Below are 13,455 nucleotides of genomic sequence, written 5' to 3' on the forward strand. Positions count from 1 at the left end.
ACAAACTGCAAACATCCGGGCCCAACAATAGGAGGCCATCTATGCATAGTGTGTAATCTGCAGCTCATATGCCTCGAACACATGTATTCTGGTGGTAGTGGATCATGCCATCAGGTATGCTGAGGCTATTCCCCTTAGGACTAGCACTGCCCCTGCAATGGCTAGGGTCCTCATTGTTATCTTTACCAGGGTGGCCTTCCTTAAATAGGCGGTGTCAGACAGAGGTACAAACTTCATGTCTGGTTACCTGAAACAAATGTGGAAGGTGTGTGGAGTGACCCACAGGTTTACTATCCCCTACCATCTTCAGTGTAAAGGCCTTGTTGAAAAATTCAACAAGACCATGAAACGTGTGATTGGTTGACTCCCTGAAAAACTCAGAAGGAGATGGGAAATCTTACTTCCATGCCTGCTTTTGCTTACAGGAAAGTGTCACATAAGGGAGTGGGGTTCTTCCCTTTAAACTTCTGTTTGGTCACCCTGTCAGGGGACTAGTGAAGGAAGGATGGGAGAAACCTCTTGTTGAGTCTAAACATGTTATAGTGGACTATGTGCCTCGCCTTAGCTCCAGGGTGGCTGAGTACATAGAGAAATCCAATAAAAACTTTGAGGCCAGCCAGAAGTTGCAGAAGGAATGGTATGACCAAAAGGCTATGGTTGAGTTCAAACTAGGGCAGATGGTGTGGGTCTTTAAGCCAGTGGCTCCTAAGGTTCCTCAAAATAAGTGAGAGGGACCCTACTCTATCCTAGAAAGAAAAAAAAGGGAAGGTCACCTACCTGGTGGTCCTTGGCTATTGCTGGAACCCCAGGACAGTCATCCATGTAAACCACCTTAAACTATACTATGACAGGGCAGATGTGTTCATGCTCATGGTTACAGATGAGGATCAGAAAGCAGAGAGTGAACTTCTCCATGATCTCCTGTTCAAAAATCCAAAAGATAGTTCAGAGGAAGGAGTGGACTTGCCAGACACCCTCACTGCCCAACAGCAGACGGACTGTAGGCAAGTCCTAAATCAGTTTGTTGAGCTCTTCTCTTTGACCCCTGCTCATATTAGCTGGTGTACCCATGATGTGAACACTGGTTAAAGCCTACCTGTCCAGAATAAACTATACCGGCAGTCTGATCATGTGAAAGAAAGCATCAAAGCTGAAGTAAGCAAGATGCTGGAATTGGGAGCCATCTCAGAGCCCCTGGGCCAGTCCAGTTGTTTTAGTCCCCCAGCCTCATACCCAAGGTGGTAAAAAAAGAGATGAAGTTCTGCGTGGACTATGGAGGCCTCAATGCTGTGACCAAAACCGATACACACCCAACTCCTAGGGCAGATGAACTGACTGACAGGTTGGAGCAACCGAGTATCAGTGCCATTGAACTCACATCAGGATACTGGCAGATAGGTCTGACTCCAGTAGCGAAAGAAAGATCAGAATTTTCAACCCCAGATGAACATTACCAGTCTCCCAGTATAGTAGCTTATCTTTACCCATCAGCCTGGAATGTGACCCCGGCCTGGCCTGACCTTCACAGCTGCGAAACTCCGTGGTTGCAGCATCCTTAAGGCTGAGAGGCTGATACTGATGAGCGGGCCCTGTCTCAGTTCATGTTGCGGGAGAAACGCATCCCCGCTGCCCTCAACACCGCAAGTGGTGCCCAGATCAGCAGCTCAATATTGCCGGGTTCCGGGGCCTGTTCCACCTCTAACGGCCATTACTGTGATGCCCTTAGTTTGCGAACCTTTGAAAAGTGGCAGGTGCATTTTTCAGACCAAAGTCCTTCCTTGACTGGAATCCTATAGTGCAGCTTATCTATATGATATTGCGGTCTTTAGCTCCACCTGGCAGGATCACCCGATCCACCTTGGGAAAGTACTAGAGGCTCTGAGAAGTGCAGGCCTCACTATCAAGGCAAGCAAGTGCCAGATAGGGCAGTTTAAAGTTGTATACTTGGGCAACCTTGTTGGTGTAAGCCAATTTGAACCCGTACAGCCTAAAATCCAGACAATTCTGGACAGGATGGCTCCAACAGCCCAGACTCAAGTCAGGGCCTTCCTTGGCTTGACTGGGTACCACAAGAGGTTTGTGTAGAATGCTGGCACCATTGTGATACCTCTCACATAACTGACTTCTAAGAGAATGTCCAAACAGGTGAACCGGACAGTGAGCTGTTAAAAGGCTTTTGACACTCTGAAGGAAGCAATGTGTTCTGCACCTGTTCTGAAAGCTCCTGATTATGCCAAGCAATTTGTTGCAATCAATCAATTGTCTCTGAACATGGGATAGGAGCGATCCTATCCCAAATAAATGACCATGGTCAAGACCATCCTGTGGCTTTTGTCAGTAGAATGCTCCGCCCCAGGAAGTGTTGGAGTGCCATAGAGAGAGAGAATCCTTCGCTGTGGTCTGGTCCCTGAAGAAGTTGCGACCATACCTGTTCGACTAACGTCCTTGTTCAAACAGACCACAGGCCTCTAAGCTCGTTAATGCAAATGAAAAGGTGACAATCCCAAACTTCTAAGGATTTCTTCAACCTCTCTGCACAGTGTACCCATTGTGGTAACCTATAAAGAGAGGGGGGTTTCCCTACGATATGGAACTATGTATCCTGTAGGTCTAGCATTTTCTGTCGAGGCGAAAGCCTGGGTTGAAACTAGCTAGGGACTCAACGGGCATCGGAAGGTGCGGGGACGTCGTCAATGGAGTCGGTGGCGGAGGAGGTGTAGTAAGGTCGACCCGCGCTGATCCGGATCAGGTCAGGATCCCTGCGGCGCCAGGGCCGGAGCCGCCGGCATCGAAGGCCTAGAACCCCCAGCCGAGTCCACGAGCGCCGGCGGAGTCGGGCTGGCCAAAGATGGAGTATACATTGCACACGGAGTCTCACACTATCATAAGTGAGATTTAAAGGGTATGATAACAGATACGCCTCTTACACAGAACGTTTGCTGAAAGTTTTATAGTATTACAAACAATTTTTCATTTCTCATTACATTTCAACTCTATAGGAGTCCACTGCTGGGTCTTTTTAAGAAGCAGGATTTTGAAAACAAAATGCTTAAAAGTAAGCAGTCTGCTGGGAACTAAACAAAGACTTACTGAGGAGATCAATTACTTCCCGGGTTAGTAGTCGAACCATCTGCTCCTCTAACATCTCTTGTGATTCTGGGTTGTCTTCTGCAGTACCCTCTTCACTGTTCAGAAAAAAAGAAAAAAAAGAAAATTAAAGGTAAACACAATAGTCTGAAACTCAAGGAGGTCAGACTGGATCTTATGGGACAATCAAATCGTACAATTCAAGAAACAATGCTCTGCTTTGTAGTCTAGGGAGGAGGATGTATTAATTTGCTGTTTGGAATTACATATACTGTCCAATTTTATTTTTGTCGGGGGTGTTGCCAACATGGCGGCAGTGTGAGACTTGTTTTTCTGTCTCTCCTACACCAGTGTCTTGGGCCTCCCTGTGAATCCCCACATAGCAAATAATAGCATCTCTGGGGGACAATACTGAGCATGGGCGACCGGGGGGGAACCCCTACATTGCCAAATCCCTCAACGTGCCGCGGAGATTGTCGGCTCCTCGTTCCCACAGATACAGGCGTATCCCATCCGCTCCAGTCGCCCAGCGAGGCGACCGCCAGAGGAGGAGCCGCAGAGCAGTGCTCTAGCAAAGAGACCGAGGAGACTGGCATCGGCAAGGAGATTGTGGAGAGGCTGTTGGTGGAGGAGACTGCTTTCGCCTGGCACGCTGTGAAGAGAGAGGATGGTAGCTTGTTTCCTTTCCAGTAAAGAATTGGCTTGGTAGTTTGGTCTGCCCTGTTCCCATGATGCACTGGGCCAGGGACAGACTAATTTGCATGTAGCCAGGTTCTGAACTGGGATGGGGCAGTGAGCTAAAAAACGGTGCTGGATCAAGCCCTGATCTTTTGACTGGGTATGAGTGTTCTGTTTAATTCAGATACTCTGTCCATCACCACCCCCTTTTCTGAATCGTGAAGAGAGAGGGCCTGCCTGGTTGCCTGGGTTCCCAATGTCCTCGGCGGCTCGAGGGCCTCATACGCGCCAGGCTCTAGCCACTGCCTTCCGAGCCGCAGATATCAGTGGGGTGCCCTGGAGCTGTGTGTCGATGAGGAGCCAAATCTACTACCTGTGGCAGCGGCTGGAGGTCAAGGAAGCCCCGGATCCCTTCACCCGTGAGGCACTTTATTAAAAGGTAAACGCAGAGCGGCTGTCGTCGGAGGGGACGTCTTCCGCCTAGTGCTCTGCGCAGTTGAGGGGCATACCTAGTTGTTTGGGCTCCCTCGGTCCTCATCGGCCTGAGGGCCCCAGCGGTGTTAGCCCTACCCGCTACCTGGCAAGTTCGCATACAGCCGGGAGATGCCCCGGAGCGGCGTGTCGGCGAGGAGCCGAAATCAGTGACAGTGATGGCCGTTAGAGGTGGAACAGGTCCCGGAACCAGGCAATATTGAGCTGCTGATCTGGGCACCACTTGCGGTGTTGGGGGCAGCGGGGATGCGTTTCTCCCGCAACATGAACTGAGACAGGGCCCGCTCATCAGTATCAGCCTCTCAGCCTTAAGGACGCTGCAACCACGGAGTTTCGCAGCTGTGAAGGTCAGGCCAGGCCAAGGTCACATTCCAGGCTGATGGGTAAAGATAAGCTACTATACTGGGAGACGGTTCTCCCAAGCTCCTGGTTTTAATGGGCTTAACAGGCTGGCATACAACCTCCCAAATCTTGATCTAGCCCCGGAAGTGATTGGGCTAGCAGGGCCTATCGCTTCGGCCGTGGCAGCAGGTGAGAGTGGGCCTGGCAGAGGGAGAATTGTGGCTAAGGGGAACTCATAGCTCCCTAACTAAGAGGCACTCCTCCTGCATGCTTTAACCAAAACTAGCAGCCTTGGTGGGATACGCTTCTCCTGCAGTTCAACAACCCCCAGGGCCTCGCTGGGCTTCGAGACTGGTCTACCCAACAATCGGCAGATATTTTTAGTCCTGGACTCATTAAGCTGCTCTCTATACAGAATTGGAGACGCTAAATCACAGGGTGTAGTCACTAGTTTCCCTTCGGGCCAAGCACCTACACCCGCAAGGCACTAGGACCCACAAGTCGCGCTACATCACTATCAGAGGAAGACACAGAGGTCCCGGTTCCGTGCCCTTATTTGGAAGCCTTGTTTTCCACCCTGAGAAAATACCTCATGTCAGTGAAGAAAGACCTCATATCCGAGCTCCAATCAGTCCATAAGGAAGTAACTGTTATTGGAGACAGAGTAGATGGTCTGGAACGCCAAGAGCCCTCAAGAGATGAGGAAATAGAGCAGATGCAACAAGAGAATATACGCCTCTCTGAGCAGCATCTGGGCACGCAGAGGACCTTGAAAACCGTTCTAGGTGTAACAATATTAAAATTCGGGGGGCTCCCTGGGATGCAGAAGGACGAGACATTGAAGCATATGTCCAGGAACTTTTTGCACAAATTCTAGGGGACACCCCAGGGGCGGACATACGCTTAGAACGCAGGCATAGAGTAGGCAGATGTTCTTCGGGAGCTCCACGCTCTTGGGACATTTGACCTGTCTCAACAGTTTCCCCTCGCTAAGGGTGGCTTGTTCCTCAGCTCCTGTGGTCTTCAGAGGGCACACACTTCACATATACCAGGACCTGGCAGTCTCGACCCTGCGGAAACTGAAGGAATTCCACCCAGTCACGAACCATCTAAGAGACAAGAACATTACCTACTCTTGGGGCCACCTGTTCAGGCTAATTTTCCGTTGACCGGATCGACTCTACAAAACACGCTTGCTAAAGGAAGCATGTAACCTGCTACAAATAGAGCCACAAGATGGGGACCAGACATTGTCACAACCTCAAATATGCAGTACGGGGGACCGACTGTGATGGCGGCCGGTGCCGAATGGGGCGTAGAGCTATGTGCCCTGATCTGGCCACAATGGCCTCAGAGAGGAAGGCACTTCTGGGCACAATGGTGGAGGGTACCACATCCAATGAGCCCACCTGAGAAATAATAGATACTTTGGGTGTGGGGGCTCGGGCAGGAGGGAGACTGATCCATCAAGGCTACAGGGACTGGACTCTTGTCTATCTCCCACTCCAGGGACTTTGATGTTCTTCAGTTACATTTTTTGGGTTTGTTAGGGGTGGCAGCAATTTCAGCCACACTTATGTTTGTCAAAAAAGGGTGCTCACAGGGGTGTGGCCACGGCGGCCAACGAAATGGCCGCTCTGCCGTGAAGCTCCTCCACGCGGGCTCCTGGCGGCAGCGAGCGAGATGTAATCCGCCACTCTTTTCTCCCCCAGCAGCGCGGAACCGGCTCCTGATGCCCGCGAGCTCACTTGGGCGAAGTTTCCACGCCGCGGGAGCGACCTAGAGCGGAGAAAACGGCGGAGGGGATTCGAGGCCTCCGGACCTCGACGCCATCTTCCCTTCTGCGCTGGTGCGCCTGGTGAGTGTTGCTCGGCCCTCGGCTGCCGAGCTTCCTTTCCCCGCTGTTCCCCCCCGCTGGGCTCCCGCAGTCATCGCCTCGCTGCGCGGCTTCCGTTTTCCTGGGGCGCTTGGCTCCCGGCGAGGGGCAGTGGCCCTTGACCCTGAGGGACGCTGGGACCGGGACCTGGATTTTGGACCGGTGCGGGCTTACGGGTGGTGGCAGTGGGGCTTGGCCGGGGGCGGTGGGGGTGGGGCGCGTGGCAGCTGGGGACTCCGGCGGCGACCTCCGGGGACGCACAGCGGCCCAGCCGTAGGCTGGCCGGCTTGCAGCCTGTGCCTCTCCGCTCCCTCCGGCGCTGCCGCCGAGAGAGGGTTGCTCCCTGCATATCGACTCTGCGTGTGACGCGACGCCCATTACACGGAGGGGCCCTTTCTCCAGATCACTGTGCTGGCTGTTCCTGACCGCCATTACCAGACCTCACTCACTCTGATTGGGTCCTGCTCTCGGCCTTCACTCACCACCGGGACTGCTTACGATCTGGTGCCATCGGGGTCGAGGCTGCCATCTGGCTCACTGGTTCCTGCCCTCTGTCCTATCCACGCGACCTTGGAAATGGGGAAGAGGGACCCTTCCCAAAGGAAGCTCAGCTTCGACAAGACACCTTCCCTCAACACCGACCCCCCGCCGGGTGCGGCCTCTGGTGCTCTCGGTCTACCGGACGGTGGTGACGCAGCGTCCATGATGGCCGCCATGATGGGGGAAATGCGCGCTGGATTCAAGGCCCTGGATACCCGCTTTGACAGCCTGGAAAAGAAACTGTCGGACATTGGTACCACGGTGCAGGCCCACGATCGCCGCCTCAACCTCGCTGAGTCCAGAATATCGGATGTGGAGGACGGGTCCTCTAAAACGCTGAAACGACTGGAACGTGTTGAAAAAATTCTTAAAGAGGTGGCCATTAAGAATGAGGAATTGGAGGCGCGTGGCCGGAGGAATAATATTCGCATCCTTGGTGTGGCGGAGACGACTGCCACTGGTCGCTTTGATACCTTCGTGGAGCACCTCCTTATTGAACAGTTCGGAAGGGACACATTCACGGCGGGCTTTGTGGTGGAGCGGGCACATCGGTCACTGGGGCCTGGGCCACGCACGGGGCAACTACCTCGTCCCATTATAGCCAGGATCATGAACTTTCGGGACCGTGACGCCGCGCTCCGTGCTGCACGTGAAATGGGAGAGGTGCAGTGGCAGGGGAGCAAGTTGTCCTTCTTTCCGGACTACACGCTCATGGTACAAGAGGCCCGACGGAAATACACCAGCGTCAAAGCCGCTCTCCGCAACCTTGGCTTAAAATACAACATGCTTTACCCGGCGCGGCTGAAAGTGGAAGTTAACGGCCGATTCCACATCTTCGAATCCCCAGCCGAGGCCCAAGATTTCTGTCAGGAGTACAAAAAACGACCGGGCTCGGCACCCGTTCTAACTCTCCACGTCATTCTGACTCGCAGGCTAGTGCTGACTTGTTTGCTACAACTGGCCTGATCATGCGATGGCACTGTCTGCATAACTCCTTATCCAGGGTGGATGACGGTTCGGCTTTGCTGGATCCAAATTACTAGCCAATGTCTCGTACGTGGCGCTGCTGGACCGCCCGCGTGGGGGCGGCGTTGCTTCCCCCTATGGCGAATGCCTGTTTGTTCTGTTTTTCTAAGGGTTCGCTACTGTGACCGTCCGGACCCACTCCTAAACGGTCGCTCCCCCACGCTCCCAGAATCTACTACCTCTTCGCGCTGCCATGCGCAATTGCACTCTGCTGACACTCACTCCTTAACGGACCCGGTATCATCTTATGGGATAACTTTAATTGCTAGCGCTTTCTGTGATAAATGTAATAGCTAGCGCTTTTTGTGATACTGTAACTGCTAGCGCTTTCTGTGATACTGTATTTGCTAGCGCTTTTTGTGATACTGTAATTGCTAGCGCTTTTTGTGTTAACTGTAACTGCTAACGCTTTTTACCTGTTACCATAGCTTCACCTTGGGAATAATCATTTCTTCACATTGAGCGTTTTTTTTCTACATAGTGCCGCACTCTCTGCCCTGCTCTCAGTGCGACATTGCCGAGGCTTATTTGTATGTTTGAACTTTGGTTTCACCCTCGGTGCCATTGGACATTTGCTGCCCCTGTCTCCCTTTCCCTTTGACCCTCCATTTTGTTGTTGTGGTTTTCCCCTGGCCCGCCCCTCCTCCCCGCTACCGTCTCCCTGCTGCCCCTCCCACGCTCCGCCCCCTCCACTAATCATTTATGACTGATGCCCCAACGCGCAGCGTCCACGCGCTGCGGCCGCGCCGAAGGTGCGCCAAAGGTAAGCCCGTCTACGCCCGTCCGCGCCTGGACCGCGCCCAGAGCCAGACCCCCTGGTTCCCGTACCACCCACCCCTCCCGCATTACACACGACGCCTCCATTCTCTTAGCACTAAACCCAGGCCGACTCCCCAACTGCGCCCAAGCCGCTCCTGGACACACCCATGGACCCTTCACATGCATCTCCTGCAAGTATGACAACACCAAGACCAACTCCCCAACCACGAACACCAAACAGAGATCTGACCCCAACCACCTAAAATGCATCCTGCTCAACACCCGATCGGTCCACAGACATGCCATCGACCTTTGGAATCTACTAGACACCATCTCTCCGGACGTCGCCTTCCTAACAGAAACATGGATGAACGCATCCTCAGCCCCAGACATCACCATTGCCATCCCGGAAGGCTACAAGATCATCCGTAAGGACCGCATCAAACAAACAGGAGGAGGCATCGCAATCGTCCATAAGAATTCCATCTGCATTTCAACCAGCTCAGACGCCAACCTCGCTAGCGCCGAACACCTTCACTTCCAGATCCACACCGACCCCAAGACCACACTCCGAGGCACCCTTCTCTACAGGCCACCAGGACCCCGTGCACAATTCAGTGAAGACATCACTGACTTTATCACCCCACATGCCCTCCCCTCCGAGGACTACATACTACTGGGAGACCTCAATTTTCACCTGGAAAAGAGCAACGACAACAACGCCACCACCCTTCTGGACAATCTGGCCAACCTCGGACTCAAACAACTTGTTAACACCCCCACTCACTACGCAGGCCACACACTCGACCCCATCTTCACCTCCAGCAAACATATCTCCTTCAGTCACACCACAGTTCTCCATTGGACGGACCACAGCTGTGTTCACTTTGTCTACAAAAAGACCACAACCTTCCTCAACCCACTTTGCGAAGAAACTGGAACAAAATCACCATCGACCAGATCTCCTCATCGCTTCTTCAAAATCCCCCGGCCCACTCTTCGAACGCCAACGAAGCAGCCACTAACCTCACTCAATGGCTAACGAATAGCGCCGACAACCTAGCACCTTTGAAAAAACGTCAAATCAAACAAGGCAGCAAAAACGCTCCCTGGTTCAACGATGATCTTAAGACATCCAAGAAACTCTGTCGCTCCCTTGTGAAGGCCTGGAAAAAAGACCCAAACACCAGCACCAAGGACGCCCTCAAAAACGCCACCCGCACACACCACCAACTGATCCGGACTGCCAAGAAAGCTGCACTTAAAGAACGTCTAGACAACAACGCCCACAACAGCAAGGAATTATTCAACATCGTCAAAGAATTTACCAACCCCTCAGCCAACTCCAACGACATCACTCCCTCTCAAACCCTCTGCGACTCCCTTGCCTCGTTCTTCCACAACAAAATCGCAGACATCCACAACAGCTTCGACAACCAACACGGAGACCAACCCACCCAACCTTCTGCCGTACCCTCACCCCCCAATCAGAACATCCTTACTGATTGGAACCCAATCTCCACTGAGGACACCATCCGCCTGATGAACTCCATTCACTCAGGATCCCCCACAGACCCATGCCCTCACCATATCTTCAACAAAGCTGACTCCATCATAGCACCACACCTCCAAGACGTCATCAACTGCTCCCTCAACTCTGCCACCTTCCCGGAAATCTGGAAACACGCCGAACTCAGCGCCCTTCTGAAAAAACCCACAGCTGACCCCACTGAACTCAAAAACTACCGCCCCATCTCGCTCCTACCATTCCCGGCCAAAGTCATCGAGAAAGCCGTCAACAGCCAGCTCGCCGCCTTCCTCGAAACCAACAAATCCCTCGACCCCTCACAGTCCGGCTTCCGAGCAAAACACAGCACTGAGACCGCACTCATCGCAGCAACAGACGACATTCGAACCCTACTGGACAATGGAGACACAGTCGCCCTCATCCTCCTTGACCTCTCCACAGCCTTCGACACAGTCTGTCATAACACCCTCCTACAACGCCTCAGAAACATTGGAATCCAAGGAAAAGCACTGGATTGGATCACCTCGTTCCTTACCGGAAGAACTCGGAGAGTCCGCCTTCCACCATTCAAGTCAGAAGCCACTGAAGTCATTTGCGGCGTGCCACAAGGATCTTCACTCAGCCCCACTCTCTTCAACGTATACATGAGCCCCCTCGCGACCATCGCACGCCAACACAACCTCAACATCATCTCCTACGCTGATGACACTCAACTGATCCTCTCACTCACCAAAGACCCGAACGCCGCCAAAACCAACCTACATGAAGGAATGAAAGAAGTAGCCGAGTGGATGAAACACAGCCGTCTGAAACTGAACTCAGACAAAACAGAAGTCCTTATCTTAGGCACCTCCCCTTCCGCCTGGGATGACTCTTGGTGGCCAGAGGCCCTTGGAAAAGCACCCACCCCGACGGACCACGCACGGAACCTGGGCATCATCCTGGACTCCTCACTCTCGATGAACAGACAAGCCAACGCCGTTTCATCATCGTGCTTCAACATTCTTCGCATGCTCAAAAAAACATTTCGCTGGATCCCCACCGAAACCAGAAAAACGGTCACCCACGCACTGGTCCCAAGCCGCCTGGACTACGGTAACACCCTATACGCCGGTACCACCGCAAAACTTAAGAAAAAACTCCAACGCATCCAGAACGCTTCAGCCAGACTCATACTAGACATCCCGCGTAAAGACCACATTTCTAGTCACCTGAAAAACCTCCACTGGCTCCCCGTCAATAAGAGAATAACATTCCGCCTCTTAACCCACGCACACAAAGCACTTTACGAACTCGGACCCGAATGCCTCAACACACGACTTTCCTTCTACACCCCCTCCCGCCAGCTACGCTCCTCCAACCAAGCCCTCGCTGCCATACCCCGCATCAACAAAACCACCATGGGAGGTAGATCCTTCTCCTACCCGGCAGCTAAAACCTGGAACTCACTCCCCATTCACCTTCGCCTCACTCAGAACCACCTAGCATTCAGAAAGCAACTTAAAACTTGGATATTCGACAAGTAATTCCCCACCCTTCCTCAAGCGCCTTGAGACCCTGTGGGTATGTAGCGCGCTATATAAATTATTTGACTTGACTTGACTGTTAAGTTTGCAGATGTGTTATATTGCTGTGTATCATTGGCTATTGATGTTCTGCACTGCTGTTCAGAGCTTGTTTGGGTTCTTCCTCTCTGGGGATGTTTGGAGGCTGGGTGGTGGGTGGGGGACGGGTTGTGTGTTTTTTGTGTGGCATATTTTGTCTTTTTTGTTTGATTGCAAGGCTTATGGTGTCAGCTTGTTTGATGATCACTCATTGCTTACTGTTCTTGATCTGACGGTATGGCCAGGTTAGGTCTGCAGACTGGTCCTTCCAGGCTTAAATTGATGACATGGAATGTTCGGGGTTTGAACACCACTCGTAAACGCAAACAGGTTCTGCAATATGCTGACCGCCATCAGGTGGACGTTCTCTTCCTGTAGGAAACCCACATGGTGCAGGCGGACACTGCTTCCTTGGCCAGGGGCTGGGGTACCCACAAAGTGTTTTCAACCTATAGTAGGTATGCCCGGGGGGTTGCAATTATGGTCCATAAACGGATACCCTTTGTCGTCACAGACAGTAAGGTGGATGGAGAAGGCAGATACGCGATACTTTCTGGTGTGTTGTATGGATACAGGATTGCCTTGGTGGGGATCTATGGTCCAAATACTGACTTCCCAGCTTGTTTCCACGACCTGTACCTAACGTTGCTCCACTCATACATAGAGCTTCTGGCGTTGGGGGGTGACTTCAACTTATTGATGGACCCCTGCAGGGATAGCACGTCTTCCTCCCCGGACCGCAAGCCACTTGCCCGTGCGGCTGTGGCGTCTATTTGTTCCCATTTCTCACTGCTAGATATAGAGGCCAAACTACATGCAAATGCCCCTGCTTTTACTCACCACTCCAGCTACCGCAACACGAGCACCAGACTTGACTATTGGCTACTCTCTCCAGGCCTAGCGGGATGGGTGACTGATCTTTGCACACTTCCACGTACACTTTCTGATCACTCCCCGGTGGTGTTGACTCTAGCGGTCCCTAGATTGGGCGGGTATGAACGGCAGTGGCGTTTCCCGGGGAGAGCCCTAGCGGACCCGTTCTTTAATGAGGAGATCCGTTCAGCCATAGAGGAGTATTTTGACATCAACACTGGCTCTGTGACCTCCTGAGCCACGCTGTGGGAGGGGTTTAAGGCCACCATTAGAGGGGTTTGCATCGCTAAACATGTTGGGACATTGCGGGAAGTCCGTGCCACTCTGAGCCGGCTAGAGACCGAGCTGTCAACAGTGGAAAATGAGATCCTTACTGACCCTTCGCCGAACCGAGAGGCGCGGCGCCTCAAGCTGCTTCTAGAGTTCAGGGAGACGGCGGACAGGGAGTTGCGGTTTCAGGGAAAATACCACACCGCACGCTGCTATGGTGAGGGGGATCGGCCGGGCAAACTATTAGCTCAGCTTCTCCGCCTGCCGCGGCAGGCTGCATACATCACTGACATAATAGACTTGCACGACAAGCGCCATTTTGCCACCCCCGCCATTTGTGATACCTTTTTGGCCTACTACCGCCACCTTTACACATCTGC

General features: G+C 52.7%; 1 protein-coding gene across 4 annotated transcripts in view; it reads right to left on the reverse strand.

Moving 5' to 3' along the window:
• The window catches only part of LOC144762309 (exportin-5-like), a 949,573-nt gene that overhangs the window by 383,205 nt on the left and 552,913 nt on the right, over window positions 1–13,455 (reverse strand). For all 4 annotated transcript variants that reach the window (XM_078647462.1, XM_078647460.1, XM_078647463.1 and 1 more), the window contains exon 26: window positions 3,091–3,185. In XM_078647462.1, the coding sequence (XP_078503588.1) occupies window positions 3,091–3,185 (95 nt within the window). The remainder of the gene's footprint in view (window positions 1–3,090; window positions 3,186–13,455) is intronic.

The sequence above is a fragment of the Lissotriton helveticus genome, chromosome 6 (genome assembly GCF_964261635.1).
Source record: "Lissotriton helveticus chromosome 6, aLisHel1.1, whole genome shotgun sequence".
NCBI lineage: Eukaryota > Metazoa > Chordata > Amphibia > Caudata > Salamandridae > Lissotriton > Lissotriton helveticus.